General features: G+C 49.0%; 11 protein-coding genes across 11 annotated transcripts; 8 read left to right on the top strand and 3 right to left on the bottom strand.

The window, feature by feature from the left end:
* Positions 1-1,526: 1,526 nt before the first annotated feature.
* On the top strand, positions 1,527-3,180 carry EPUS_09213 (uncharacterized protein; the record flags this gene model as incomplete). The annotated part of the gene is made up of 3 exons (XM_007806447.1): positions 1,527-1,642; positions 1,695-1,728; positions 1,780-3,180. 3 exons carry the CDS (start codon positions 1,527-1,529, stop codon positions 3,178-3,180), a joined length of 1,551 nt encoding a protein of 516 aa, XP_007804638.1.
* Positions 3,181-7,139: 3,959 nt separating this feature from the next.
* On the top strand, positions 7,140-8,635 carry EPUS_09212 (uncharacterized protein; the record flags this gene model as incomplete). Its single annotated transcript, XM_007806446.1, has 2 exons — positions 7,140-7,558; positions 7,606-8,635. 2 exons carry the CDS (start codon positions 7,140-7,142, stop codon positions 8,633-8,635), a joined length of 1,449 nt encoding a protein of 482 aa, XP_007804637.1.
* Positions 8,636-9,152: 517 nt separating this feature from the next.
* On the top strand, positions 9,153-9,507 carry EPUS_09211 (uncharacterized protein; the record flags this gene model as incomplete). Its single annotated transcript, XM_007806445.1, has 2 exons — positions 9,153-9,208; positions 9,291-9,507. The coding sequence occupies 2 exons, from the start codon at positions 9,153-9,155 to the stop codon at positions 9,505-9,507; spliced, it is 273 nt and encodes a 90-aa protein (XP_007804636.1).
* Positions 9,508-9,780: 273 nt separating this feature from the next.
* Positions 9,781-10,563, top strand: EPUS_09210 (uncharacterized protein; the record flags this gene model as incomplete). The annotated part of the gene is made up of 1 exon (XM_007806444.1): positions 9,781-10,563. The coding sequence occupies one exon, from the start codon at positions 9,781-9,783 to the stop codon at positions 10,561-10,563; it is 783 nt and encodes a 260-aa protein (XP_007804635.1).
* A 634-nt stretch (positions 10,564-11,197) lies between these two features.
* Positions 11,198-11,701, top strand: EPUS_09209 (uncharacterized protein; the record flags this gene model as incomplete). Its single annotated transcript, XM_007806443.1, has 1 exon — positions 11,198-11,701. The coding sequence occupies one exon, from the start codon at positions 11,198-11,200 to the stop codon at positions 11,699-11,701; it is 504 nt and encodes a 167-aa protein (XP_007804634.1).
* A 1,088-nt stretch (positions 11,702-12,789) lies between these two features.
* On the top strand, positions 12,790-15,313 carry EPUS_09208 (uncharacterized protein; the record flags this gene model as incomplete). The annotated part of the gene is made up of 3 exons (XM_007806442.1): positions 12,790-13,152; positions 13,203-14,800; positions 14,848-15,313. 3 exons carry the CDS (start codon positions 12,790-12,792, stop codon positions 15,311-15,313), a joined length of 2,427 nt encoding a protein of 808 aa, XP_007804633.1.
* A 1,852-nt stretch (positions 15,314-17,165) lies between these two features.
* On the top strand, positions 17,166-18,097 carry EPUS_09207 (uncharacterized protein; the record flags this gene model as incomplete). Its single annotated transcript, XM_007806441.1, has 3 exons — positions 17,166-17,217; positions 17,273-17,729; positions 17,782-18,097. 3 exons carry the CDS (start codon positions 17,166-17,168, stop codon positions 18,095-18,097), a joined length of 825 nt encoding a protein of 274 aa, XP_007804632.1.
* An 88-nt stretch (positions 18,098-18,185) lies between these two features.
* Positions 18,186-18,884, bottom strand: EPUS_09206 (uncharacterized protein; the record flags this gene model as incomplete). Its single annotated transcript, XM_007806440.1, has 1 exon — positions 18,186-18,884. The coding sequence occupies one exon, from the start codon at positions 18,882-18,884 to the stop codon at positions 18,186-18,188; it is 699 nt and encodes a 232-aa protein (XP_007804631.1).
* A 338-nt stretch (positions 18,885-19,222) lies between these two features.
* Positions 19,223-20,100, top strand: EPUS_09205 (methyltransferase BUD23; the record flags this gene model as incomplete). The annotated part of the gene is made up of 2 exons (XM_007806439.1): positions 19,223-19,245; positions 19,302-20,100. The coding sequence occupies 2 exons, from the start codon at positions 19,223-19,225 to the stop codon at positions 20,098-20,100; spliced, it is 822 nt and encodes a 273-aa protein (XP_007804630.1).
* A 2,953-nt stretch (positions 20,101-23,053) lies between these two features.
* Positions 23,054-25,006, bottom strand: EPUS_09204 (uncharacterized protein; the record flags this gene model as incomplete). Its single annotated transcript, XM_007806438.1, has 4 exons — positions 23,054-23,414; positions 23,471-23,579; positions 23,640-23,943; positions 24,227-25,006. 4 exons carry the CDS (start codon positions 25,004-25,006, stop codon positions 23,054-23,056), a joined length of 1,554 nt encoding a protein of 517 aa, XP_007804629.1.
* Positions 25,007-26,169: 1,163 nt separating this feature from the next.
* Positions 26,170-26,940, bottom strand: EPUS_09203 (uncharacterized protein; the record flags this gene model as incomplete). Its single annotated transcript, XM_007806437.1, has 1 exon — positions 26,170-26,940. The coding sequence occupies one exon, from the start codon at positions 26,938-26,940 to the stop codon at positions 26,170-26,172; it is 771 nt and encodes a 256-aa protein (XP_007804628.1).
* Between the last annotated feature and the right edge of the window lie 82 nt (positions 26,941-27,022).

Below are 27,022 nucleotides of genomic sequence, written 5' to 3'. Positions count from 1 at the left end.
CCCGTTGCGCTTCTGGGTCAGGTACGTTAGCTGTTCTGTATAGAGAGGGTTTACAGGTAAAGATACTAGTGCTGAGCTAACATTACTTCAGACCCCCCCGTAGTAATCAGCCCCACATGCGAGTGCTGCTTGCTGTGTTGCAATGCAATGCAATGCCATGCCTTATCTCATGGCGCGGAAAGCTCGATGCCTGCGGTCACTATCGCGAAATAGTTGGAGTACACCAGCAGAACCGGTTCTAGCTGTCAACGATGGGATTTCAATGGCAGATTTGCGGTGTTAGTTCATCCTCGAATGTGCTTGGGACCGACACAAATTCCCTGGTCACGCTTAATATCTCTTGTTCCAATCCAGGCGAACGCTATTTTCCGCTCCGTTTGCCATGCAATCTATCATCGAATAGTATGTAGTAGCATGGTTGTACTACATGCAAATCTGTCGAAGCCCAGAAGGCTACTATTGGTGCTACACGTATCATGACACCCTTACTCCAGCAAATTCCTTGAAACTAAAGCCCAGATTGCCCCACCCTGCGTCACACTAAGGTATCAGTGGACCAATCGTACTGATGATATATTACGTACCGGATTACATTCTGTCAAACTCCGCAATTGGATCAATTGAATGGGGCACGAGCTTCAGTATCTCCCAAGGAGTACTCCGTACGTAGTACTCCGTATGGACCCATGCTAACAATGACCATAGGGGTAATCTTGCTGGGTTAAGCAGTATTTCTCCACTGTTTGGTGAGGCCATATACTCGCGCAATACCTTTCAATACCTTTCAAATACAAATGTTCCCAAGAAAAGCACGGATAGGCAGCCTAGACACAATTGCCCTGCCATTTTCTCATCCGGCTCGTACTGACACAATCGATTTGACGATCAAGATTGCACAACCCGCCTGCCAGTCACATTTTGCCTTTCTGCCCAGACCGTTGCATGCTGAATGATCAGTCAAAGAGCCATGTTTTGGAATGATTTGCCATCCCAACCCCTACGAATTGCATGTCCCAGCTTCGAACTACGGAAGAAGATTCCGCCCGCATCTTTTTGCCGTTGGATTCGGCAAAGCTCACTTGACCACCCTACACATCGCCTATCCATCGCATATCCTCTGCTCCTAACCAGTACACGTTCTGAGATCCTTTACACAGGGCGTCATCGGGCGGGTATTGTGTCTGCCACGCTTACCACCTTTACACTTTCTGCATCTTAACCCTTCCCTTCCTTCTGTCAGAGAAGTGCGGCCTCGACCCAATTTGTTTCCTATTTACCTCTTTCCGATTGGGAACCGACCCTTGTACCATTTGCTATTCTGCGTGTGGAGAGGCCCCTCGTGTCCACCTCTGACGCAACACCATCCTTCTTGTTTTTGAGATCTTCGACTTGTTGAGCCGTTTCCAATGGTGTCGTGGCAAATATCAAAAGACCCTAACACAAAGGTCCAAAGACCTTGCTCTTTGTCTATCTTTACAACTCCAAAAGCGATCCTGAGTCTTTGGTTCTCCAGTCACGGCGCTCGAATGACAGAACTCGAGGTCATTTTAACTCGACTGGGTCTTGAACAATACCTCGACTCGTTCATTGTCGAGGGGTTCGATACTTGGGAGACTGTTCTTGACATCCAAGAGGGAGATTTGTAAGATTAATCTCATGACTCTCCACAATTCGCTCAACTAATTCTCGGCCAGAGACGCGCTCAATGTGAAACTTGGGCATCGTAGAGTATGGTTCAAAAGCTGCAGGGTCACATGACAGTACTAACAAGCAAACTAGAAGCTTCAGCGAGAAATTGCTAACCACCGAGGTGTACTCTATGAGCGGGCTCATGGGTCTCCTACCACTGAGACATCGATTGAAGCTGGGAAGACCAGTGATGCCCCCCCTAAACCCCCTAACCCACCTGGCCAGCATGAACGAGCGGGCACTGAGATGAAACGGAAGTACAGACGCCATCCTAAACCAGACAAACATGCACCAGAAAGGTCACCATCAGCCTATGTTATATTCTCCAATAATGTCCGAGAAGAAGTACGGGACCAGAACCTCTCTTTTACGGACATCGCAAAGCTTGTCGGTGATCGATGGCAGAAATTGAGCCCTGAAGGAAAAGAGCCTTTTGAATCAAAGGCCAATGATGCAAAGGAAAAGTTCAACATCGAACTTGCGAAATACAAGAAGACAAATTCCTACAAGGAGTACGCCCAGTATATAGCTGACTTCAAGGCGAAGCACAGCAGTGTCATAGCTGAGGGCAAACGGCCGAAATTTGAATCGGATTCAAATATTGGGAGTGCTTCAGGCAGGCCGACTGAGATTACAGTGGAAACGAGACCGACAGTTTCCACGGCTCACACGCGTGATGTGTCCATTGGTTCTGTCAGCTCTGCATCCTATGACAGCGGTCTTCCGTCACCTAAAGGAAGTACCGCCGGGCTGCCACCCACTATGATGGGATATGGGATGAGCACAAATATGTCACATATATCATCATTATCATCGACCGACTCGCCTGCCCTAAGGTCTCACCACCGTGAGTCGTGGTTACCAGCTACTCCAGCCGTCCAAAATCCGTCGGCCATTGTGCCTCACCAGACGCGGGGTGATCTTCCAGAACTTCATTCTCGCACCGGTCAGTTGTCGCTGGCTCCTTTGACAGCCAATGTGATTGCACCGACGGTGGATTTCGGTCCTGTCACTCGAGCAGCAGCGTTTCCACCGCTATTGCTTCACCAAAGCTCTGGTTCTTCGGTTGCACAGAGTGATTCGTCAGGCACCTCCAATGCGGCTCCGATAACGCCGGGGGATGAACCCTGGCGCTACCAACTCCTGGATGATAAACCAAGGGGCTCAAACTGGCAGCGCATCCAGATTCCTCTCCTTGCCAACAATCCTAGTGCACATTTTGGCCCGCTGCCGCCTCTACAATCTGTTGACCGGGTACCCAACATCTCACGCGATCCGACTCAACGAACCCTCCCCTTTCCCACTCCGTCTTCGCCCCATGATCCGAAGGCCTCGTTCAGAGGTCGTCCGCGGATACAGACCCCCTTGGCCTCATCGCAGTCGTCCGATTGTAGTTCTAGTGAGCCTCATGATGAATTGAAATCCCCAACGGACAATCCGGAGCAGGATGCTGCTAATGCTCTGGCCGTTCTAGCCTACACCAGGAGGTGAAGAGCGCGTGATATATTGCTGGCGCTTAAGACCTTCAGAATATCTCTTGCAGTTGTCAACTTCTGACTGGTCGAGGAACATGGACACGACCGGCATGACTATCTGATACCGCATCTACGGACATGAACGGGGTCCACAGGCCTGGGACGGCGTTCTCTGCATTTAAAATGCGTGCATTCGGTTACTGAGCATTCTAGCGGCATTGCGGTAGGGACCGTTGGCGGTTTATGCTTCTACTTAGTTCTTGTGTAGAATGTACATATACGTTGAAGGATGAGGATGATTGGATACCCTTGACCAGAATCGTTGCATATACCTAACTACAACTACCACCAAATAAGGAGATTACGAAGGTATTGAGATCAGAAACTGACAGTTGCAGGTTTTCAAAAGCAACTAAGGACAATACAGGATACCTATTAAGAATGTCAGCTGCGACGGGAGCTTGCTCTAAAGTAGTGTGGTGACAGGCTGTTCTAGCTTTCTGTCCACAAAAATAACTGGTGTTCGTACAAGAATCTGGACAAACAGCCAACAGTATTGTACTACAATGTCAATCGCAAGCGGCCTGGTAAGAATGAATCGTTGTTACGTTGTAGACAGCAACTCGGCTGCATATACTACGTATGCATGCTCGAGATCCCTATTCCAGGGCTTCGTTAGTATCAAGTGTTTGGGTCCAAGCTTCAGGACATTCTAGAACCAGGTCTAACTATCTCCTGCAAGGAGTTCGGCAAGGGCCAGACGCGGTCACTCTTGTCCACATGCCGAAGCCTCGTGTCAGTCTACAGAGCAGACCCTTTTCCTACTAACTTCATTGAAGCGGTGGCCATTGGTTCGATGAGGACATGGTTCGGGACCGGATAGAGGCCTCCCGGCTCGAAGATGGACCACATTCTCTGTACTTGTGCTTGTCCAAACGCCTTACCTAACGATGACTTACTGGATTCTTACGATTCAACATCCGGCTAATTCGTTCCCATATTCTAGGTTACGCGACAGCAATCCACCGCGTAGGATCTTCGGCATCCGCAACATTGAGGAATATGGGTCTACCTAGCTTGAACTACCTGTACCCTGTCATCGGCCCGGTTCTCTACGTGCTTCCTTCGTACTACGTACTAGTAAGTCTCCACTGATGTGAGCAATATGGCATAAGGATGGAAGACCCACTTAATTCAGTGCTGGTCAGCTTACTGCATGGGGAAGTTAGACATGGAATTGTGGAATTTGGGAATTTGCGCCCTCCACACTGCATCTGTTTTAGAACAAGGTTCACGGTGTGTTGGAACCTTATCACCTGAAATAACTACTAAGTTACAGTACCAGCAGCGGTCGCTGGAATTTTTCAGATCCTTAAAATGAAATCAATTTGGCCAAAATTTACACAAATTTATGATAGATTTCGTGATAGATTTCAGCTAAGGTCATTTAGAGGGCAGCCCCATTGTATTTTGCTAGTAATCAGCCAGCAAGGACCTAACTAATGATCAATAGCAAAACTAGTTAAGATATCAGCTAGTTAGACGAGAGCTATATTCATTAAAGCGATTAAGTTCAACCGCAAGGAGAATTCTCGTGGCAGTATTTAGGTCACATGACTAAAGCTGTCTAAATAGGAACTAGCGTCTTCTAGATAGGGACTAAATAGTTGTAGCAAAAATAAAATTTAAATAGATTCGTACTGTAGTTCTTCTTTCGCACATCCTAGTCCTGTCAAAGGAGTTTCAGAAAAGGGTTAGGAAAATGGATCTGCAACATTGATGCAGACGCAGCTCGAGCATCTCGATTACCACTAGTCACAGGAACAGCACCAATGCCCGCAATGCGACTGCTTAGGCACTAAGCACGATTGTGAGGCAATCTGTTTCACTGTCGATTTCATTGTGGAGCCGAGGCAGACGGAAATGGGCATAACCCCTTTCTCAGCGACGCAAGGATGTTCAACGTCTTTCAACCTGGACTTGCGCCTCAGCCTTGAATTTCGCATGTTCTCACTCATCGCAAATTCTTTTCTTGGTAGCAAACTGCCTCGCCATTTGGCGGTGATCCCTGCAGACCTGCCTGGCTTAGGGAAATGCGTACTCAAGTACGCTCTTACAGGCTGCCCTCTCTCAGAGCCAGGCTTGTCAGCTCTTTTGTCAGCCTGAACGTGTTAGGTATCAGAACGTTATCAGTTGTTGAAAGGTCTAGGCATAACATATATCAGTACATTTTCCATTCATTTTAAACCCGTAGTAAGGCTGTTGTTCTAAAGGCTCTTTTCGCGCGATCGTCAGGTAGCTCCAGGTTAGTTATAAGTTTTCTGGCCCCGGTATCCACCTCTCTGGCGTAAAATGGTCCAATTTATCATTGGCTGGTAACCGCGCGGGAAATATATGCTTATTCTCTTTACCAACGAAATCCCTAAAATTTGACCTTAAAGGCTTTAAGGCCACATTAGTCGCATTGAGTGAGCCAATGATAAATTGGACCATTTTACGCCAGAGAGGTGGATACCCAAAGGACCATTGTTATAACTGCTCGCATATTCCGTATTGTGTTATCAATTCTTGCTGTTGAGTGGCGTGCTACTAGTCGGCCCAAACAGTGCAAAGATCAGAAAGAGGGGCTCCGATTCAATATTTAGAGTACAGTCTCAGACTACGCTCTGACTCTTACTGAAATCCGAATGCTCTTGCAAGGCGCAGAGAAGAAGATGATGAGGGAATTATAAGGTTGTTTCATGTAGGGCTATATATGCTCGGGACACTTCATATCCTAAATCTGCCAAAATGGTCGTAATCATCAATCCGGTTCCACACCCTCTTAAAGGACAAGAAGAGGCAATTACTCTTTCCGCTAGACCGTAGTCAACATGGTCAAATACACTCACCAGCACCCCTTCACAAATCCTCGGCTGATCTTGTCATTCGTCTGATTTTTCGGATTCTTATTGCTATAATCTGTTGCGTAGGATCCGGGAACTCCAGATATCCACCTTTCTGGCGTAAAATTTGACATTTTCAAATTGATCACGGGCACTGGCTGTTTAGTCATCCACATCCTGGAAACTGTCCTCGCACATACTTTGGGCGTTGCGTTTTTGCTCCTGCCGCTCTTGGTGTTGGGTAAGTACATGATAGTTTAGTGGTTTCATCTTCACCTTTGTTAAGCTTGAGAGGTGAAGCGATGCTTTGAATATTCAGGGAGAGGGAAGGAGAGGGAGGGGGAGAGAGAGCGCGCGCGAGCTAATATGTGTGATTGGTATTGCCATCCACATTTGTGCATGGGTCAAGAATGCAAATCCCAGCTGTAGAGTGCATTCTTCGAAAAGATGGGACGTTTGCAAATGGTCATGAGGCTGGGATGGTCATTGTTAAAGAGTCCCGATGTTCGAGGATACAGGTACGACGACAGACTTTGTAACTGGGCTCTATTCTTGTGGAGATGGAACTGTACATGCTTCTGTTCTAAACTCGAGTTTTAGAATGATTGTCCCGCTGCCTTCACCCTTATTTCTCCCAGCTAGGACCTTCATTAGCTTCGAGCAATAGCCATCAAAGGCTATCAGAGTGTGAACAGAATCCGAAGAATGATTTCTTAAAATACCAGGATACACTGGATGAGAGCGCAGCAAGCTTGCTGTTCAGATTCAGATTCTTGTCAGCGTCTTTTGCAGGGCATAGTACGAGCTTAATCCTGTGAAACATGACGGAACGGAGCATCTCCCAAACGCTAACACCTACCAAGTCTTACGTCATAGGGGTTCCGAAGTGGTCTGCCCGGTAAACATTTATTCCTCTGGTTCATCCTACTGTTCCAATACTTCCAGTATGCTCAAGCCCACCAACTTCGCATCATGATGTTGCGCGCAGCGCACTAATTGTGGGCTCTTCCGAGATCCCTTCAGGAGTCGAGGATCGAGGAAAAGCAACAGAAACAATCGAAATCATATTTTACTGAAAATATCAATCAACATGTCTGCAGCTGTCAGTGCTCCCCTAAATGCCGAGCCCTCACCGCCTCAAGAACGCGCCGACCATAATTTACCGCCAAAATCATATGCCGAAGCAACCGCCAATGGAAGTGATGGTACGGCTGGAGGAATGGCATTCCAAGCCAACGGTGCAGCAAGCCTAAATGATGTCAATGGCTCTACAGAGGTCAATGAGCTAAAACAAAACATCGATGATGGACGTGTTCTCTACAATAAGCACATTAGCCATAATGGAGAGAAGTTGACAAGTATCAAACCGGATGAGACCTATGGGGATGGACGCAAGCACGATACGAAACTCACGACGAAGGCAAGGGAGAGAACAGGAAATAAGGAAGATGCCGATAATGGAAAACTTGCCAGCGGTCGACGCGCCGGTGCAGGATGGGAACGATCGGCGTTAGTCCTGCGGTTCAGATCGATCTTGAATATGCTAATGTCTACAGCATCCGTTGGGCACCTCTTAATGTTCCACTCCAACGACGACTTCAGACACTAGTGGTGCTCTGGCACACAATGTCTATACCAGTCCTTACGACGATCTTCCTAGCACTATGTGCCATTCCCATAGCCTGGCCCTTGGTCATTCCCTACCTCGTATACATCCTCATCTACAGCGACGAGGCAACTTCGGGAACTCTTTCTCGACGCTCAAGTAGATTGCGAAGAAGCAAGATATGGTCATTGTTTGCGTCGTACTTTCCTGCACGCTTGCATCGGACAGTCAAGCTAGAACCAACAAGAAAATACATTTTCGGCTATCATCCGCATGGTATTATTAGCCATGGTGCATTCGCAGCCTTTGGCACCGAAGCATTAGGATTCTCTGATCTGTACCCGGGCATTACAAACAGCTTGCTGACCTTGGATTCGAATTTTCGTCTGCCATTCTATCGGGATTATGCTCTCGCGCTCGGTCTAGCTTCAGTTTCCCGTGAAAGCATTGAGAATCTGTTGTCTAAGGGCGGTGCTGATGGTTCGGGTATGGGTCGCGCTGTCACCATTGTCGTTGGTGGCGCAAAAGAAAGTCTCGACGCTCAGCCTTATACCCTCCGCCTTGTGCTCAACAGCAGGAAAGGGTTTGTGAAACTTGCGATCCGCGTAGGCGCTGACCTTGTTCCAATCCTTGCGTTTGGCGAAAACGAGCTCTATGATCAGGTCGACAGCGAAGAACATGTCTGGATTCACAAGTTTCAGATGTTGGTTAAAAAGGTTATGGGCTTCACTGTCCCACTATTTCATGCCAGAGGTGTTTTCAATTATGATGTTGGGCTGATGCCATATAGACGATCAGTCAATATTGTGGTGGGACGACCAGTGAAAGTAGTGCAGCAGGGTGGGAAAGATGGAAAGGTGGATGAGGCATACCTTGATGAGGTACATCGGCTGTATGTGGATGAGCTGAAACGATTATGGGAGAGTTACAAGGATACGTTCGCTCAAGAGAGACAGGGAGAACTGGAAATCGTCGAATAATTACAATACCCAGCACCGTGTAATGGTACACAATGGCAGGGAAGTGGTAATATTAGATTGTTCCAGGGCTTGATGACTTCACTTCTGTGCCACTACAAGCGTACGGTGGCCTTCAACTCTACATTTCCTCTCTGTTCTCTCTCTCTCTCTCTTTTCGGTCCTTATCACCCTTTTTCTGCACATTTAGCAGATCACTTCTAATCCTGTGATTGGAGTCTCTTTTTTCTACTAGCACTCAGTTCTTCTTTGCATTAATCATGCCAGCCAAAAGGGTCACAAAGACAGCCCTCATGCCAGCTCAAGACAAGGAGAACATTGATCCGGCTACCCTCTCGAGAAGAATGCAGCAGTCGGTATGTCTGCACCATATCCACTATCCCATAAAAGCCTTTCTGTTCCACATCGGAATCGCAATACAGTATAACGCAAAGGAAGTACGTTGACGTTTTGGTGTATCAAGAGAGATAGACGCAAAATAGAAAAAAGGAACCAGCTACAAGCCAGATTTGATGGGAACATGGCTGCACTGGACAAACTGGTTGATGAGCAATTCGAGAGAGCTGTAGACGTGTCGTGAGTTTCACCATCAAGCTGCGTCGGGCAGCCGGCAACAGAAGTTTGGCCAATGTCCATGCATTCCTGACGCGTCTTACAGTGCCACAGTTCACGTAGACTTCACCACTCGGCTGATGGAGCTCTTCAAGAGAAGGGGAGAAATCGAGGCGGAGATCATTAGTGGTTCAGAGGCTTTGGAGCGGGCTTATTATGCTGCGAACAGCGAGCTAAGGGAGGTATTGAAGGGGAAGCTGGAGGACATCAACAATGGGCTGAAGGAGCCGGAGGCCATTCAACCTGACAACGTCCAGTCTTGAGAGTGGTGACGTGGACCAATTTAGGGGCATCTGCTTTGTACTTCTCTCTTATTCAATGAATGGAATCGGATGGTTGAGAACACGCTTACCGCCACGGGCTGAACGACATCGCTTCCCCTCAATTTGTCAAATTTATGAAGCTGCGGCTTGTGCGGGGTCAGATCGTCATCCTCTTTTTGATGTTAGAGCTGCTCTGTCCATCTTCACCATCACCATTCGAAAGTATTAGTCTTCCAGGCCTTCTTGACCGGCTTTCTCTAGCACAGCAGGCTCATGTCTAATGAATCCCCTTCTCCGTCTCTAACATCCCTCCTGTTGTCTACTTCCAGTCAGCTGTCCAAAGCAGCAACGCAGAGTGCTTTTCTCGTAGCAGCGGGTGATGGCACTCTGACCAAAGCGAAACTTTCTGAATGGCTAGCTCAAGATCGACTATATGCCCAAGCCTATATTGGTTTCGTTGGTAGTCTGCTTGCTCATGCGCAACTGCCAACTCAGCACATTCCATTTCCTCAGCATGACGATTCTGTCCACTGGCGGATTGTGCATACCCTGAGAGCAGCTTTGGACAATATTTTTCGGGAGCTGAAGTTCTTCGAGGACGTTGCAGAGAACTACGGACTTGATCTGGAAGCGAGAAGCACGGATGCCCCGTTCGGTCCGGCGATAGCGACTACCAACTATATCAACCTATTCGAGCGATTTTCCTCCCCTATCAACCCAGATGACCCTCATGGTGCAGACTGGGTGCTCTTAAATGGCTTGATCGTTCTTTGGGCAACAGAGAGATGCTATCTTGAAGCGTGGCAATTTGCAGCAAGGCAGAGCGATATATCAAGAGCCCCCATTTCAGATGCTGATGGTGGTGCACTCAGGGAACACTTTATACCCAACTGGACTAGTCAGGAATTTGCTGCCTTCGTACAGCAGCTAGAGCAGCTTGTGAACGACCTCATGGACAAAGAAATGCTCTTTTTGACTGAAGATGCACAAGATGAGTGCAAAGAGCTATGGGAGGAAGTTCTTGACATTGAAAGACGATTCTGGCCTGGATTGTGACAGAAGGATAGGCTAGTGAGTATCTGAAAGCGGCAAATTCCCGATTCATCGGCGGTGGAGCAGAGGTGGGAAAAGCTAAAGGCAAGCCCCACTACTATCACCACGTGAGGGGCACTCTATCCTTGCTCATCACTGGGGACCTGGAGAAAGCTGCTAGTGGTGAGAGTACCTTTCACAGTAGCTTAGAGGCATACTCGTTTGTCGATGGTGCAAACTACTTATCGCCTCCAATCATCTTTACTTTGTTGGACTGTCGAAGGCTTGTTATGTGGAATGGTCCCCTGCATGGCACATTGATGGAAAGTTTGATGAAGCGGCGTCCTCATTTAATGTGTACTTTTCTGGTCACATGACAATAGGGAAGACTGTGTACATGTAAATGCCTTGCCGAGCTTTGCCGAACAGTCGTGGTCAGAATTTGTGGCTACTATAAAAACATCTTGCACATCCTCAAGTTCCTCACCCGTCTAAGAGAGAGCAACTTATCTACGGCAATAGCAATCAAGCAGACTTGTCAACAGTTATCACTACCTGTATCACACAGTCCCTGCCCCATCACGACACGTACCAGAGCCAACACACCACAGCATAATCACCACGAAAGTTTTCCTACACCCCTCACATTTTGCCGGAAATGTGCTTTTGGAGCGAGAATGCTTTCTTCAACTGTGACGGTAGCGTTTCGCGAATGAAATATCTTTGCACTCCTGCAGCCGAAAAACACAGATCAGGAGCAGACATCTGCAAGAACTATGAGAACAACCTAGGTTGCAAACACTCCGAGACAGATAGAGCTATACCGCACCAAGCACCGTATCGACATGTCTGTGACAAAGGCGGCTACAATCCTCCTGCCAGATCCGGTATCCGACATATCTGGAAACCTAGCATCAATACAACCAAGGACATGTTCATAAATGCCAAGTCTGGAGATGGGAGTGAGTTGAAGAACGGTGTGCAGTTCCAGTGGTGTGATGGAAGCATCTGCACGTTGGAGGAAGTGTACAGCAAGGATGCGCCTCTGTTCTGCTGGGGAGGGATAGATCTTCTAGAGTTGGAGAAGGACGAAAGGGATGCCTTGGTGGGGAAGGGACGATATGAGTACTGGGTCGAAGTTTGGTCTGGAAAGAAGGAGTAGCCTTGGATACGAAGTGAGGTGGAAGTAAGGGATGAAATGGGATGAGTAGCATAGCCTGGCGTTCAAAGGTGCCGGAGGCCGTCATCAATATAGCGGAATTCACGATCAAGGCAGAATCTTCGTAAGACCTCACTCCCCACTTCAACTTGCTCCATCTTCTGTCCAAACATTCGGCCAATGGACGCCTTCCCGATCACACAGACAAGTAGTAGCTCTGCAAGCCTTTAGCTTTTGCAGAGGCTCACCCATTGGTCTACTCCTGAGTACATCCCAACGTCAATACTCTCCCAAACTACCTTTTTCTGCTTCGTCAGTATACTTGAGAACTAGCATGAGAGAGGTGGCATCTTCGAAGGAGTATCAGTAGATGGTACCACAATCTCAGTCGTCTCTTTTCTTCAAGCTTCTGGGATAGATACCCTCGCCTTCTAGCGTACCAAAGTCCTCCTATAGTTCCGTATGTTCACCTCGGACGGTGGACTCCAGGTCCGCTTCTCATTTCTGGTTTCTGCTTTTTACACCACTCACGGAGTGCTCCATGTCTACCAATACAGTGTTATCCATGGCCGAAACCGGACATTTGCCGTTCACAAGTGCACGTTGCGTCATGGAGCGTATGATTGGACGCCAGCATGATCCACCACAATTTTATGCCTCGCCCTACAATGGACTACTTACCACTACAACAACCCTACCCCATCCAGTCTCGACCGTATCATCCCAACCTCCTTGCCCACATGCCGCTTTCACTCGCTGTCAACGTGCAAGTTCAGGAGCATCCCATCTCGACAGAGCCTGGGCGAGAGTGCTTATCACCCTTGGTCTTTGCGTAGCTTCAAGCAAAGCACAAGCCTTAACGATCTTCGCTGGCCGCCATACCAATAATATGTCCCTCAACATATGCAAATTCCAATGCCGCACCATGGGGCTGCGTGAGGATAGACGCCGGTCCTGGGAGGTGGGGTTGGATAGATCTTGCATGGGGCACCAGCCAGCAAGGCTTAAAGACGCACAGATGTCCACCACGATGTAGCTGAGGCGGCAAGCTTCACAAGGGGCACTGCTTATCTTGGGAAGCGTCCTACAAGATGCCTTTTCTCAACAGAGCTCTCGCCATTGTGCTCGCCGTAGTGACTTGCTGCAATGGCATCCTCGTCTCCGTCCTCCAACTACTCGGCCTCCCCTCGACTGCCATCCTCAAGGCTGCCTCCGAACATCTTGTCCCCTACTGGAGCTTCTTCTATGCATCATTCCTAAAGCCGCATACTACTGTCTCGATCGATGGTCAACGGGGCGCCCTCGAAAGCTTCTACAGCACTCAAGCAGACAGCTATGATGTGACGCGCGCGAGGTTGCTAAAAGGACGCGAAGACATGTTGTCTCTAGCTGCTGCTCAACTCAAGTTTCGGGAAAGTGTGGAAGATATGCCCAAGGGTCGCATATGGGTCGACGTAAGAGAGCCTTGTCCAAATATGTTATTCGGCTGAACTTACCCACCCAGATTGGTGGTGGGACCGGTTACAACGTTGAAGCAATGAGACAATTTATTGACGTGCCGAACTACTTCTCTCGGATTTATTTAGTGGATTTCTCCCCGTCCCTTTGTAAAATTGCCCGTCGTCGGTTCTCCCGACTCGGTTGGAAGAACGTGCGCATCATATGTCAAGATGCCAGGCTGTTCCGGCTGGAGAACCACGAAACGGCCATCTCTGATACCGTCGAGCCTTCTCCCAACACTAATATCAAGAGAAGCAACAGTGTCAAAGCATCACTCGTGACCATGTCGTATGCTCTGTCTATGATTCCAGATTTCCACTCAGTCATAGACTCCATTCCAGCCCTTCTAGCTCCATCAGGTATCCTGTCCGTCGTCGACTTTTATGTGCAGAATGTCGTCGACATTAGTTGGAGGAACTACGGAGGCGGCTCATTTGACAGACATGTCAATTGGTTTGGCCGGGCATTCTGGAGAAGCTGGTTTGAGTTTGACCGTGTTGCCTTGGAGCCAGCCCGTCGCGACTATCTCGAGTATCGATTTGGTACGATCCTAAACTACAACAAAAGACACTATTACTTGGGCGGCATACCCTATTACACCTGGATTGGCTGTCAAAAAGTACCCGAGACAGCTGAGGGAAAAGTTGAATCCCCTGATGTGCACGTTACGGAATGGTTAGATGCGACGACCAAGCAGTCCACGAGAGCAGCAGCCGGCCTTCTAAATCTGTCCTTGTCACTGCCGCTACCCTCTGCCTTTTACCAGAATCACTCGTGCCGCCTGCACTATGACGAACATCACCAACAACATACACAGTTCCAGAACGAGTACATCTATGCTTTTACGTGGGAAGATCCAACCGTCGACAAGAAATTACTCAAGATCACCTCAGATGACACCATCCTCGCAATTACTAGCGCAGGTGACAACATTCTTTCCTATGCGTTATGCAAACCACGTCGAATCCATGCTGTCGATCTAAATCCCACGCAAAATCATCTCCTTGAATTGAAGATTGCGGCGTTCGCCTCTCTCGGGTACGAGGACATATGGCAGCTCTTCGGCTTGGGCAGACATCCCAACTTTCGAAGACTATTGCTGGAACAGATGAGTCCACATCTTAGCTCACAAGCCTTTCAGTTCTGGATCGCCAACGCGAGCACCTTTACTTCACGGCTAGGGTGCGGTCTATACGAGACGGGTGCATCTCGCCACGCTGTGCGGTTAGCCAAGTACCTGTTCATGTTGGCCGGCCTTAGGACAGAAGTGCAACGACTTTGTTCTTGTGGAACAATCAAAGAGCAACGAGCCATCTGGCATAGGAGTCTCCGTCGGATCTTGCTTAGTCGCATCTTACATCGGGCGGTCATTCGTCATTCGGCGTTTCTGTGGAAAGCTCTCGGGGTGCCACCTGCTCAGAGGGATATGATTGTTGATGATTACCTGCGCAAGGTAGGCTCGACAAATGCCACCCCTACCGCATGCGGCCAGGCAGTTTGGGACTATATGATGGACACTTTAGATCCTGTGGTTGAGCATTCTCTGCTGAACAACGAAAACTACTTTTACTCGTTGTGTTTGAGAGGCCAATATACAAAGATGTTGGTGATGATACTCTTCTTAGAGTTGCAAGTGCTGACGTTCGCAGCTGTCACCCAGAGTACCTTTCCGAAGAAGCCCATGCCTCTTATCGCGATAACTCGCTTTACGATATTGTTCGAATCCATACCTCTCCCATCATCAGTGTTCTTAGCTCCATGCGAGCCTCATCTCTCACCATTGCGGTCATCATGGATAGCATGGATTGGTTCTCTCCGTCCGATCAACCTACCGCTGCAACGCAGATCCGCGCCTTGAATCGTGCTCTTGTGCCGGGAGGCAGAGTTCTGCTTCGCTCCGCGGCATTAAAGCCTTGGTACCTCAAGTTGTTCGAGGAGCTGGGCTTCCAGGCGACGATTGCTACCGAACGGCGGCCCGGAACTTATACGGATATGGTGAATATGTACGCAAGCTGCTGGTTGTGTGTCAAAGGGGCAAACCTACCACCACCCACTCCTGAGAGCCTGCCGGAGAGAAGAGACAGCGACACCGGCATTTGGGCATTGGAGAATTGACCAAGCAGCTGGAATCTGACGTCAGACAGCCTGGTTAGCTGCATCTTTCAACAAGACTTGCAACGTCTCCTGTGGGAGGAAGCCGATGCTATGAGCTGTATGTACGGCGTAGATACGGCAAACTTGTTGTGAACCTCGTCGACTGACTCCCCACTATCAAAAGCGGCTGTTTTATAGAGTGTCGGCCAGTTAATACAATCTGTTCGTACCTGACTACAACATACGTAGTATTGCCTTCTCAGATCCGAAGGTCCATTTACCAGATGTACTATGTAGTACTACGGTGAGGGACATGAATGCTGTTGAGAGTTACTAGGAACGTTTAGTTTGATACTGTGCTAAGTACAGCATTACCCCGGAGCTTCTCTTGAACACGGCTCCGGTCCACACATACAGGCCCAGATGGCACCGCCAAGTCGACTGGACATCTTCTGTGAGGTCCGTTCTTTCACCAAAGCACTAGCTAATAGTATTTCTGCCCGGTATCGAAGTATACCAACTTTCCTTGCCTACTAACTAGTAGCTAGCCACAGGCATCATGCCAAGATCTATACTTACTCGAAAGGGTGCAGGCGGTCCAAAGGAGATCAATGCGAAAGCTTCATTGTCAGGCACAGATGCTACTGCGTGATTGGCAGCGGTTTGACTATCAGCTTTGTGCAACCGATTCTGAAGCTGATGACTCTGTCGTCCAAACGAGAATGGGCAAGCCTGATCTATCAAATATTGTAGTGCACAAGAAGGCAGCTTCTAACTTGAGATCTCTAACAGAAAGCAGGGGGCGAAAAGGGGTATCAATCCTTTCTCTCATATTCTGTCACACTCTTGAGGGAGCATCTCACTCCAAAATGAATTAATCCCCCCTCTTCACTTCCACACGGAACGAGGATTACTCTGCACACCGAAAGAGGGGGGTAAGGCGACAGAACCATCAGAGCGCTGAGCGGAGTTGAAACCACTTTAGTTTAAAGCTTCTGAATCGACCGAACAACCCCGGTCTTTACTCAAGTTGACAAAATCTCGCTTCCGGTTTGTGAAATGGAGCCTTTTCAATTTTGGTACGAGTTTTCAGCCGGAGCAGGACCAGAATACCGTACTACGTAAGTACACTCTGGTACCTTCTGTCACGACGCGGGTCATGCGCTGCTATTGGTTCAAGAACTAACCCATAGCGTTGGCACAATTATGTCCAGCCTGCCTCGACCTAAATGTATGGCAGTGTAATCAGGATCCCTTGTCGTGAGTGGTCCTCGGAGATCTGCTATATGAATACTCCGTAACCTTCCTCTAGTGACGCACTTGACTTGCTGATGTGGATGGGGTTCTGGGGTCGATGTTGGCTGGAGGTGTGCTTTCAGCGCCTTGGACCCCGTCATTCAAAACGTTGTACAATGAAATGTCGTCTGGCGCCGGTGTGGTCTGTGTGGTCTCTGTGACGGAGGGGACGGTCAATGTGACTCAGACATTTCCTTGTTGGCCGACTGCAACACTCCACCAACTGACGAAAGTCTGCTGAACACTGTATAGCGGCTAGCAGGTGGAGAAAAAATTCCATTACAGTCGCCTGGGCTTGCATGATGGTCGTTAGCAGCATGTTCATTGCAACTGCACCAACGAGCTTCAAAGCGACGCCTGTGTTTGCTGGTCGACAGCCTCCCTATACGGGTTGCAAGAGGACGCCGAGCTGATCTACAGAGTCTTCTTTGCCAATGAGCTGCTATTCTATTCTTGTCAGTGGGGCGTCAAGATTGTATTGCTCGTGCAGTACAAGCGACTTGTCGAACAGCAGCGGACTTACACCGTAATCTGGCGGTGCATCGTGGCCTTCGTAGTTGCCTCTTACATTTCCGTGATGGCAGCTTACTTGACCCCATCTGAGAGCTTGCAGAAGTACCTCACTTTCTGTACGATCTCTGTCGCCAGGGTCTGCCTGACACAGGTCTGCTGACTTGTCTCAAGCCTCGTGCAGCACGACGTCCGACTACCGACGCAGTGCCATTGTCACATACTATGCTTATGCCATGGATGTTTCCACAGATCTCATGAGTGAGTCAGGCCATTCCATGACCGTTATCTTGTTAACACATCAGGTCATTCCCTTTCCGATACCCGTTCTCCCACGCCTGATGCCCCACCTTGCTCGTAAGCTGTGTTCAACGGGTATTTTCGGCATGGCAACTATCTGCATCTGCGTTGCAAGTGTCTGTGGCGCCAAGATGGCAAGCACAACTTCTGGTCACAACCAGCCAAGTCCACCGGGGATGGCCATCTGGTTGATAGTTGAGAGCACCTTCGGTATCTTCCCCAGTATGTTCTCCAACAGTACCGTGCCTGGTCCGGTGTCAGCTGTAGTTGTTGGCTTCCTCCCGACGCTCGGACTTCTACTTCCTCCTGTCAAATACACGAGTCAACCTAAGTACGACTCGGTGAACGAAGAACCCTTCTGGAGGGCACAACACCGTAGCTAGCTCAACGACTCGTGACAATGCCCTTGCATTGTGGACGCATCCCTTCAAGTCTGCCGTGAGGCGCTTGACTTCGGATAACAAAACCAGATTGTACGTGGCCTCCGCCAACGAGTCGAAGGCGCAGATCAATGGTGTCTCTCCAGCATCAGGCGTCATGGCGACGGACACTTTCGAAGTAAGCACCGCAAGTCGTGATGTCTTTCTTCTGAACCGGGACTGGATATGTCAGGTTGATGAACCGAGCCTGTCGACCCTCTCACCTGCTACCCTTGCACCAGCAAGGTATACCTGGCATGTTGCGAATAACTGGTGGTGATGGCGCGATTGGCATTGGAAACCACGCAGTTTGGAAGTAAGAAGATCACGGAATATGAGGACTGATCTGGGATGTCCACGTCCATCCTTCACTGAAATCTTCTTACATTTTCTCCATGCCAGAGTCCCATAACAGCCCCTGTTTCACCCACCCACTCTCTCACCCCATCCACGGCAGCTTTAGCCATTCCAGTGTTCCTTCGCTTTCTTCTCTGTCCCACGGTCCCATTTCTCTCGCCTGTAGCATACTCCGAACCCATGCTCGGTAGCACATTCTCTCCTGCGCTCAAGCTCACAAACAAGGCAAATGGGACCAGCCATACACACAATCCGAAATACGATGCGATCTCCGTAAAGCTTGGCTGCGGCACCGCAGTCTGGTATCGATCCCGAAATCGATTCCCCAGGTTGCTCCCACGATTCCTATATGGCGCCGGTTGCGAAAAATGCTGAAACCACACCCAATGATTGATCAGCACCAACACACAGCTGAGAATGAACAGCGGATCCCGTAGTTTGACGATGGGGAAATGTCGCAGGTTGCTCGCATAGACGGCATGCGATGCGATGCCCAGGGCTGTCAGGGGGAAGGGGAACCCATCCACGAGCCAGAGGAGAGTCTGTACGCCGATGATGATGTAGATGAGACTGCGCAGGAGGCGCGCGGAGAGGACGGAATGCTCCTCGACGAGCTCGGAGAGGTAGTAGAGGCCCGATGCTATGGAGAGGGTGAGGAAGCAGAAGCCGAGGATAAGGCCGAGGTAGCCTAGGACAGGGAGGATGTACATTGTGAGGCTGTCCGGATGAGGCGATGGAGGGGGGTATGGTGTTATATTGGGATGAGGTCAATCCGGGTCTTGCTGGTGTAGCTGTCGTGTCTCATGGTGAGAGAATGCTCTGTCTGTCGGTGTAGTTCGAGAGAATACATAGTTGTGAGCTGTTGGAACAACAGGCCGATGGGCCCCTGCGTTCAGCCCTATGGCTGCCAGTGGAGCATGACAGCGCCAAGGACCCCACAGCAAACAGTCTTTGTATTAATTGTTTCTGAGCACCATGGAGCGGTGAAGAACTCACCTCCTCTCAAGGCCGCAAGGGCTCTCGGCCCCATATCTGAAGTACTGCCACCATGTCTCGCCCCGAAGATTCCCTGTAGGTACACTCCTCCCGCTGTCTGAAGGACAACTAGCCTTACCTCTTGCTTACAGGCCTCCCGACCTCTACTACAATGACACCGAATCCGCAAAGTACACCACCTCCTCCCGCATTCAGAACATTCAAGCATCCATGACGCATCGCGCCCTAGAACTTCTCTCTCTCCGGGAGCCATCCTTCATCCTCGACATTGGCTGTGGTTCCGGTCTTTCCGGCGAAATTCTGACTGGAGAAGAACACAGCTGGATCGGTCTCGACATCTCCCCCAGCATGCTTGATATCGCGTTGCAACGCGATGGAGTCGATGGAGATCTGTTCCTCAGCGATATTGGACAGGGTGTTCCATTCCGGCCGGGGACGTTCGATGCGGCAATATCCATCAGTGCGATACAGTGGTTGTGCAATGCGGATACATCGAACGTCAGCCCAGAGGGACGGCTGAGGCGATTCTTCGACTCGCTGTATGCCAGCTTACACAGGGGCGGGAAGGCTGTGTGTCAATTCTACCCGAAGAATGACCAGCAGCGGAACATGATCACGACGGCGGCGACTCGTGCTGGGTTCGGGGCTGGAATACTGGAAGATGATGGTGGGACGAAGAATGCAAAGATCTATCTCTTGTTGCATGTTGGAGGCGGAGATGTGACGCGAGCAGTGGCGGGGATGGAGGACGTCGTTGTTGAGGATAATCGGAGGGCTGCTCGAGAACTACAGGGCAAGAGAAAGAGAGGTAAAGAGGTCAAGGGGAGCAAACAGTGGATTCTGAAGAAGAAAGAGCAGATGCAGAATAAAGGCAAGGTTGTCAAGGCTACTTCGAAATACACTGGCAGGAAACGAAGACCGAACTTCTGATTCAGTTTATACCTCTTTCTGCAATGTCCCAGATTTCACCACGGCCGCACTCGGTGGCAGGGATAGTCGGCTGCTACTGTATCGCCGAATGCTTCAAGCAATTCTGCAAATGTGCCAGGGCCTTTTTGAGGGAACATGACTTGGGAATTCCGTGCTGCCACTATCAATGTCAAACTGCGCGGGAACCATCTCGTGTGGATGTGTTCAAATCGCGCCGACCGGTCATTGACTCGGATCATTCACGGTTGCGCTAACAGGGACGTTCGATAAGCTTGCCCGAGCAGCAAGGAGAGCAGCACGGAGACAGTTGAGGATGCCATGACCACACTTAGTTGTGAATCCGTCGGCACCTTCGGATTCATTCAGTCAGACAAAACAACTTCGTCTACTACAGGAACAGCATAGGCGAGATCACGATCAGGATACAACGGCCGCATGCCCCTTCGAACATGTGAAATGCAGAGACGTTGAATGAACGATCCAGTAATGGGGATTGACACAGAAGTTTGCGTGGGAGATACAAGCCTCAAGGCTGTGCGACCCAAATATTTGACAATTCACCTGCGGTGTGCTTCGCGAGCGCTGGAGGGACGAATCGCACGATGAAGTCGAGGTTACCGCTCCCACGTCAAGCGGGATGCTTCTGATGGAGCCAAGCTTGTTTTCGGTGGCTACTTACTTAGCTAAACCAGTACATATTATGTGGCATCAGAGAAATAGGCATCTGCACCTGCTACGCTAACGGACGTCCTTGCTTCGGAAAACTGACTCGGGAGAATGAAGGAATCTCCACGCCGTCAATGAACTGCCGAACACATAGATCAGAATGTATTCAACTCTGTCTGGTGTTCCCGGAGGAGCAGGACACTCTCATCCCGAGAAGCTTCGCGAAGCAGCAGCATGGGCCAAGCGGATAAGCCGAGAAGGGCTTACTGACTATCATTATGGGACGTCTATCAGTAGAAAGACGAATTCTTGCGCCTAGCTATCACTCTGTACTCAGTTGTCTCATGGTGAGAGACAAATATAAGCTTGTCGAGGGCCTGGACACATAGAAAAGCTTGCAGTGTGTCCATTTGAATCAAGTTGAGTCAAATAATAAACCAGATCAGTGCTCTCGTTAAATCAAACCAAGACTTTGAAATTCGAGAAATTGGTCAAATGGAAGTCTTGACAGAAATATCCGGGATTATTTTTGATGAAATGATGAAAGTCTTGGCGGACTCTGTTTGTGAGATGAAAATCCTTGACAGTCCTCCTAACAAAACATTTGCTTACTACTACAATTGAAGGTAGGAGCCATAAGTATCGTTAGTGCACTCTAGTAATGGCTTGTAAATGCCAAGGTAGAACGCCACAAAACCGCTCGATTAGGACTAGCTCATTATGTACCCAAATTGAGTATGCATCTCACTGGCTTCAATGACTGCCTGACATCTCGCTGGCGATGATGATTCGAGCAGTTCTGGGAGATAGAATAGTAGAAGGAGAAGCTGAACGCGTTAGACGCCTGGGGTTAGGGGCGTTAAATAACAAGATTACTAGGGCGAATTCACACTACTTATGCCTCCTACCGTAGTACTAACATTAGACTCCATTTGACCAAGTCAAGTCAAATCAAATCGACCTCTGGGATAAGATATAAGAAAGTCAAACGGGGGTCATGATTCGGTTTATTTGATTTGATGGATACTAGCTGATGGCTTGATCAACAATCATTGACTCTGTACCTTCTCGAGACGATAGCAGAAAGCCTGCTGATCAGCGAGGCCTTCCCGTCGCCGCGCCCACAGCTCGAGCCGATGTATCAGTTGATGGCCTCTTTGACTCTGCCAGCGAAGTGCATGTGTGCTGGGGCCGAGACCACTCACCTCGCAAACCGCAGTCGTCACCATTGCAAATGTGCGGATGAGATGATGCATCTGAGAAGTTATGCCGGAAAGTTAAGAGACTGGAGCCATGGTCTTATGACGCTAGAGCCAGCGAGAGGCTTGCGCATGTATCTACTACGTACTACATACATAGATTAGACCTGGGATCCGGGATGCGAGGTGGCCTACGTAAAGCGGAATCCTTCTACTTATGTCACTCTGAGCGACATGTCTCCACGGGTGGTGTAGTGTCCTCGGAAGTCCTACGCCTCTGCTTTTGAATGTCGTTTCGCCCGCCTACATCCTCCTTTGCGCGCTCAGATCGGAAAGATGGTGTACAATATGTCAAATTGAATGGAGGCGAAAGCACATACCATACTATTATACTCTTTGTTTGGGTGGTACTTCGATTTCAGGAGGTCAGGTGGAGACGTGTAGTGCCAGTCACCCGGTGGGCTTGAGTGGAGTCACGATTCCGTCCAATAGGGAGCTGCTAGGGAGGTTGGAGAAGAGGGTTTCCATCGCTTGAGGACCTGTCCAACCTTGGTCGAGGCACTGGGAAACAGGCAAGCGTAATCTTGTATGTATACGTTCGGTTGAACTGGGACTGAGAACTCGATTCTTGTGCCTGGCATAAATAACCTCGACGAAGAGGGGGTTGGCTACGAGGAATGAAGATCTTGATGGAGAAGGAGAGCTGCCATGTTTCTTTGTTAAGTGGAGGACTATGGGGCTAAGGTGTATGAGGGGATGGACAAGGTTGAGGGGTGGCAATCTATCCTTCAGAGATGTGAGGATGGGTTGCAGGGGTGCGAGTGGATTTCATTTTTGCCCAATTGGTTGTACTTCATAACTGGGAGCGAATGCGATTCGTACTGGTTAGAGTAAGTGTATAAGTGTTATTCTGGAGGCGAGGTGAGTTTATACAGTAGGTGATCTTTTACACGACGTGATGAGTTGTTGCAGGAGGTGTTTGTACGTAAGAGGGGTGTTGTACAAAAGTGATGTACGCAGAGGTGGTGTTACAAAGGAGCAGAGCGTATTTCCCAGAAAAGAAGAACCTCACCCATCACGTTTCCGACCTATCTTGCAGGTGCAAAGCCAGTCGAGGCAGCAGAGCCTGAACGAGGATCAGCAAGGACGCTGTTCTTCCCTGCATCTTCTACGCTTTTTCGGCTATCCTTCATTTCTTTGCGTAGAATTTGGACTTGTTTGCTAATGGCCTGCCATACTTCGTTCGATCTGAGATCATTCGATTTACTTTCAGACATTTCCAGAGTGGTTGCTTTGGCATGACTCGCTCTTTGTGTCTGAACGATCGATAGCAAGGCGGTAACAATAGCTTCTTGGAGATAGGCGAAGCTGAAACCTTCGGTGATATCAGCGATTGCGGATGATATGTGGGTGGGTAATCCGATAGACGTGTTGTCCAACAGCTTTGATCTACATGTGTATATAAGCAAGGCGCACAACAAGAGCTAGGAATAGTGGGCAGCAACCTCCAGTACTCGCAGTATTGAATCCTCTCTGGTATCGCAGGAAGTGCGAAGTGATACTTTCGGTCGAATCGACTTGGACGCTTGGAGATTCCTGCATCTAATCGGTCCACTAAAGGAGTTGTAAGTAAGTGCTTCAAGTTGGCCTCAGAACGTTGACGAGCCTACATACGATAGTTGGTGCTCCCAATCATCATGATACCGTCGTTGCCCTCCAAGCCATCTACTTCATTGAGAAAAAAGCTCTTGACATGGTCCGACACAAGGCTGTCAATATCCTCGAACACCAGAAGGCAGGGGGCTGCCTCCCGAGCTTTTTCAAAGATAGCACGAATATTATCCTGATCGCAGGTCTTGCCCAGAGACTTGACGTATAGTGTGGGTATGGGCTTGGGACGGAGGGCAAGGGAGCGCATCAGGGCTTTGATGGAGATTGTCTTGCCGTTTCCAGGAAGGCCATGAAGAATTATTCCACGCTATAAAGATTAGCCCATGATTGGTTCCGGAGAGACTGAACCACTCGTCACGGTCAAATTGAAAGATTGCCTGACCTCACTAGTCATCGACCTAGATACCTGCACAATGTGTCTCTATGGACCAAAATGGGCAAGACAGGACAATAACACGTAGTAAAATAATAAACATAAAGATCGAAGACAAAATAATCATGCTGGGGACGTGCAGAGGACAATGATGTGTGATAGGCGGTATCCAAAGGACAGGCGATCCAAGCAGCTTGGATGATCGAGTTTGGCTTACCTTCCATGGTACTGCAAATGATGCATAGTCTTCCTTGCGGTCAAAAAAGCCTTCAATATCGCTGATGAGTTGGGTCTTCATCTCTTCGTTGAGGACCACGTTCTCCCATTTGCATGATTGCACATTCAGCCACAGCTTATGACTTTTCGTCCAATATCCTCGGTCGTACACCCATATTTCTTCCTCTATGTCAGACAAATGCCGAGAAGCAGCGGAAATAAGTTCGTCAGCCATTTGGGATCGACCATCCTTGACGTCTTCATGGCTCCGAGGATAGAGGATGTAGTAATTGTTGATATTGACATACTCACCTTCCCAGTAATCCGCGAGATAAACGTGAAAGTCCCGGTCCTTCCAGCGATAGCTATACCTTCCGAGCTCCACCTTATCCTTTAAACGTCCGCTTTGCCTCGCAGGATCTGTAGCTGGCTTGTAAAATCGCGATCCATAGAAATCGATATTGGTATCCAGCGTTGCATTAGCCTGGCCAGCTTTTGCAAATTTCAAAAGGCCCGTCGACTCAGGCGTCTGTGTCACTGTGTGGTTTGGGTACCATTTCCGAAGTGCGTCAACAATGCCCATGTTGGTCAGTACTCGCGCTTTTAAGAAGTGACCTTGCAGGTCTTCCATCACATTGGTATGTGGGTCGCCACTGCTGGACTGTCGGTATCCCTCTAATGACACTGCTGAGTTGGAGTTGTTCACTGCAACCTGGGTGAATAACTGCTTTTGGATTAGTCGAGGTGAGAGTCGAGGCCCACAAATCCGGCGTAGAGCCATGGTAGCTGTTGCGGGCTGTTGCCGCTCGGTAACTATTGCGGTGGGGATGTCGCCAGATCATAGCTTGCTGAGCGCATGGTCAATGTTCTAGTAAAGCAGCAACTGTGGATATTCGAGATATGATAGAAATCCACGAGGTTGAAGTTTAATACATGAAGCAAACAAGTCAACCCCGGGGGCCGCTTTAACTACTACGGTACGGAGTATCAGGCAGAAGTGATGTTAGCACGGTGCTAAGAACGACTAGTACTAATACATCGCCACACTTTCTTGCAGAAGCCTCTTTTGTGATCATCCATACAGGGTTCTCCGTACAATCACTTTGATTGATGCCGCTTAGTTTTTACAGTATTAGTGGCTACATTCGGTACCTATTCTGTTGGAGTTGGCCGTATTTACGTGTACGTACTAGTACAGCCACATCTTGGTCTTGGCAACACGTGACCCATAAGCATCACGTGACCGCCTGCGCACCGCAGTTGATTGGCCTGCCCCCCTTCTTAGATATGTTCTGCAGAGAGTAATAGGATTCAGTTCATCCACCTCATCATGTTCCGCCTCCAAGTTACTCGCTTTGAGCTAACATTGCTTCTGCCTGATACCGTTGTACTCGGATCCAAAGCTTATTGATCCTTCGCCGAGTCAATTGAACCCTGGGCGAAGCTCGTCGTTCATTTAAGAAAAGTATTTGAAGAATCACGACCAAGACGCACCGGTTCCTGTTAGAGGATGTAGCAAATAGCGTACGGAGATACCAATTGAATTGATTGAGTTACTCCTATCAAGAGGAGCATTTGCTCACACTAATAGCTATGGAAGCGCATTACTGCAACAGCTCAGAAACAGCATTTGGCGTTCAATTCGGTTACAAGAGCGTTTCGTGCGTTTTGCATGCGGGGACCCTTGTACCATCATGCTAATACGTAACAGATACGTATCATATACGCAGGGGTTCTGACACTCCCTCTCAGGGAGCATTGTAGCATTCTGAATTACCCTTTTGGGACTCTGTATAGAGTATCAAGGGATGAGCTTTCTGTTTTGTCAGCAAGAGCCTCGATAAAACCTAGAAAACCCTGTGGGAAAAATAGGAAAGAGCGTCTCCTTTCTGCTGTGCAAGTTGCCGTGGTCGTACGAGGTCTGGGGATTACCCTTTTCGGATTCTAGATAGCTGGCTTGGTGTTGAGCTGCAGCAGTTCTATGAACCGATTGAATTTGACTCTCGGAAGTGGCTTTGTGAGGCCGTCGGCGGCCATATCCTCCGTCGGAATGTGCTCTAGCTGGATAAGTCCTTCTTCTACTAGCTCTCTTTGATAGTGGTATGCTATAGCAACGTGCTTGAGCCTGCTGTAGTACTCCGGATTTCGTGCAGTTGCTTGAGCGCCCTGGTTGTCCGCAAATAGCGTCATTGGAGTGCTATAGGGGATAGAGAGTTCCGTCAGAAAGTGACCGATATGGACCATATGCTTCATGGCGTTAAATTGGCCGATATACTCTGCTTCTGTGCTAGAGGTCGCAGTTGCTGTTTGACGCTTTGAGGACCAAATGATTGGCGCGCCAGCAAGGTATCCTACGTAGCCAGAGGTTGATTTCATCCCATCTTGCAGAGTAGGGCCCGCGAAGTCTGAATCCGTATAGAAGATAGGCTCTGAATTCCCTATTCTGGAGAATTTGAGGCTATAACTGAGCGTTCTGCGGATATATCGAAGGACCCCTTTAGCTATACCCATATGGATAGCCTTTGGCCTGGCCAGAAATCGACTTAATAGCGATACAGGATACGCTAGATCAGGCCGAGTGCCCTGCATTCTATATGTGAGGCTTCCAATAATCGATTGATACTCAAGCTTGCCACTTAGAGGCAGCAGATCATCGTCATTTGCATCTATAGGGATTTGCTCAAGGTATCGGAGGAATCGCAGCTTCATGCTCATGTTGTCTGGCGATAAATCGAGACAGGAATTAAGAAGAACGCGAAGTCATCTGCAGGAGAGACTAAGTAAGACTTGAAAGCCA

The sequence above is a fragment of the Endocarpon pusillum genome, assembly GCF_000464535.1.
Source record: "Endocarpon pusillum Z07020 unplaced genomic scaffold scaffold5503, whole genome shotgun sequence".
Taxonomy (NCBI): Eukaryota; Fungi; Ascomycota; class Eurotiomycetes; order Verrucariales; family Verrucariaceae; genus Endocarpon; species Endocarpon pusillum.
This window is presented reverse-complemented; position numbering and strand designations above follow the sequence as displayed.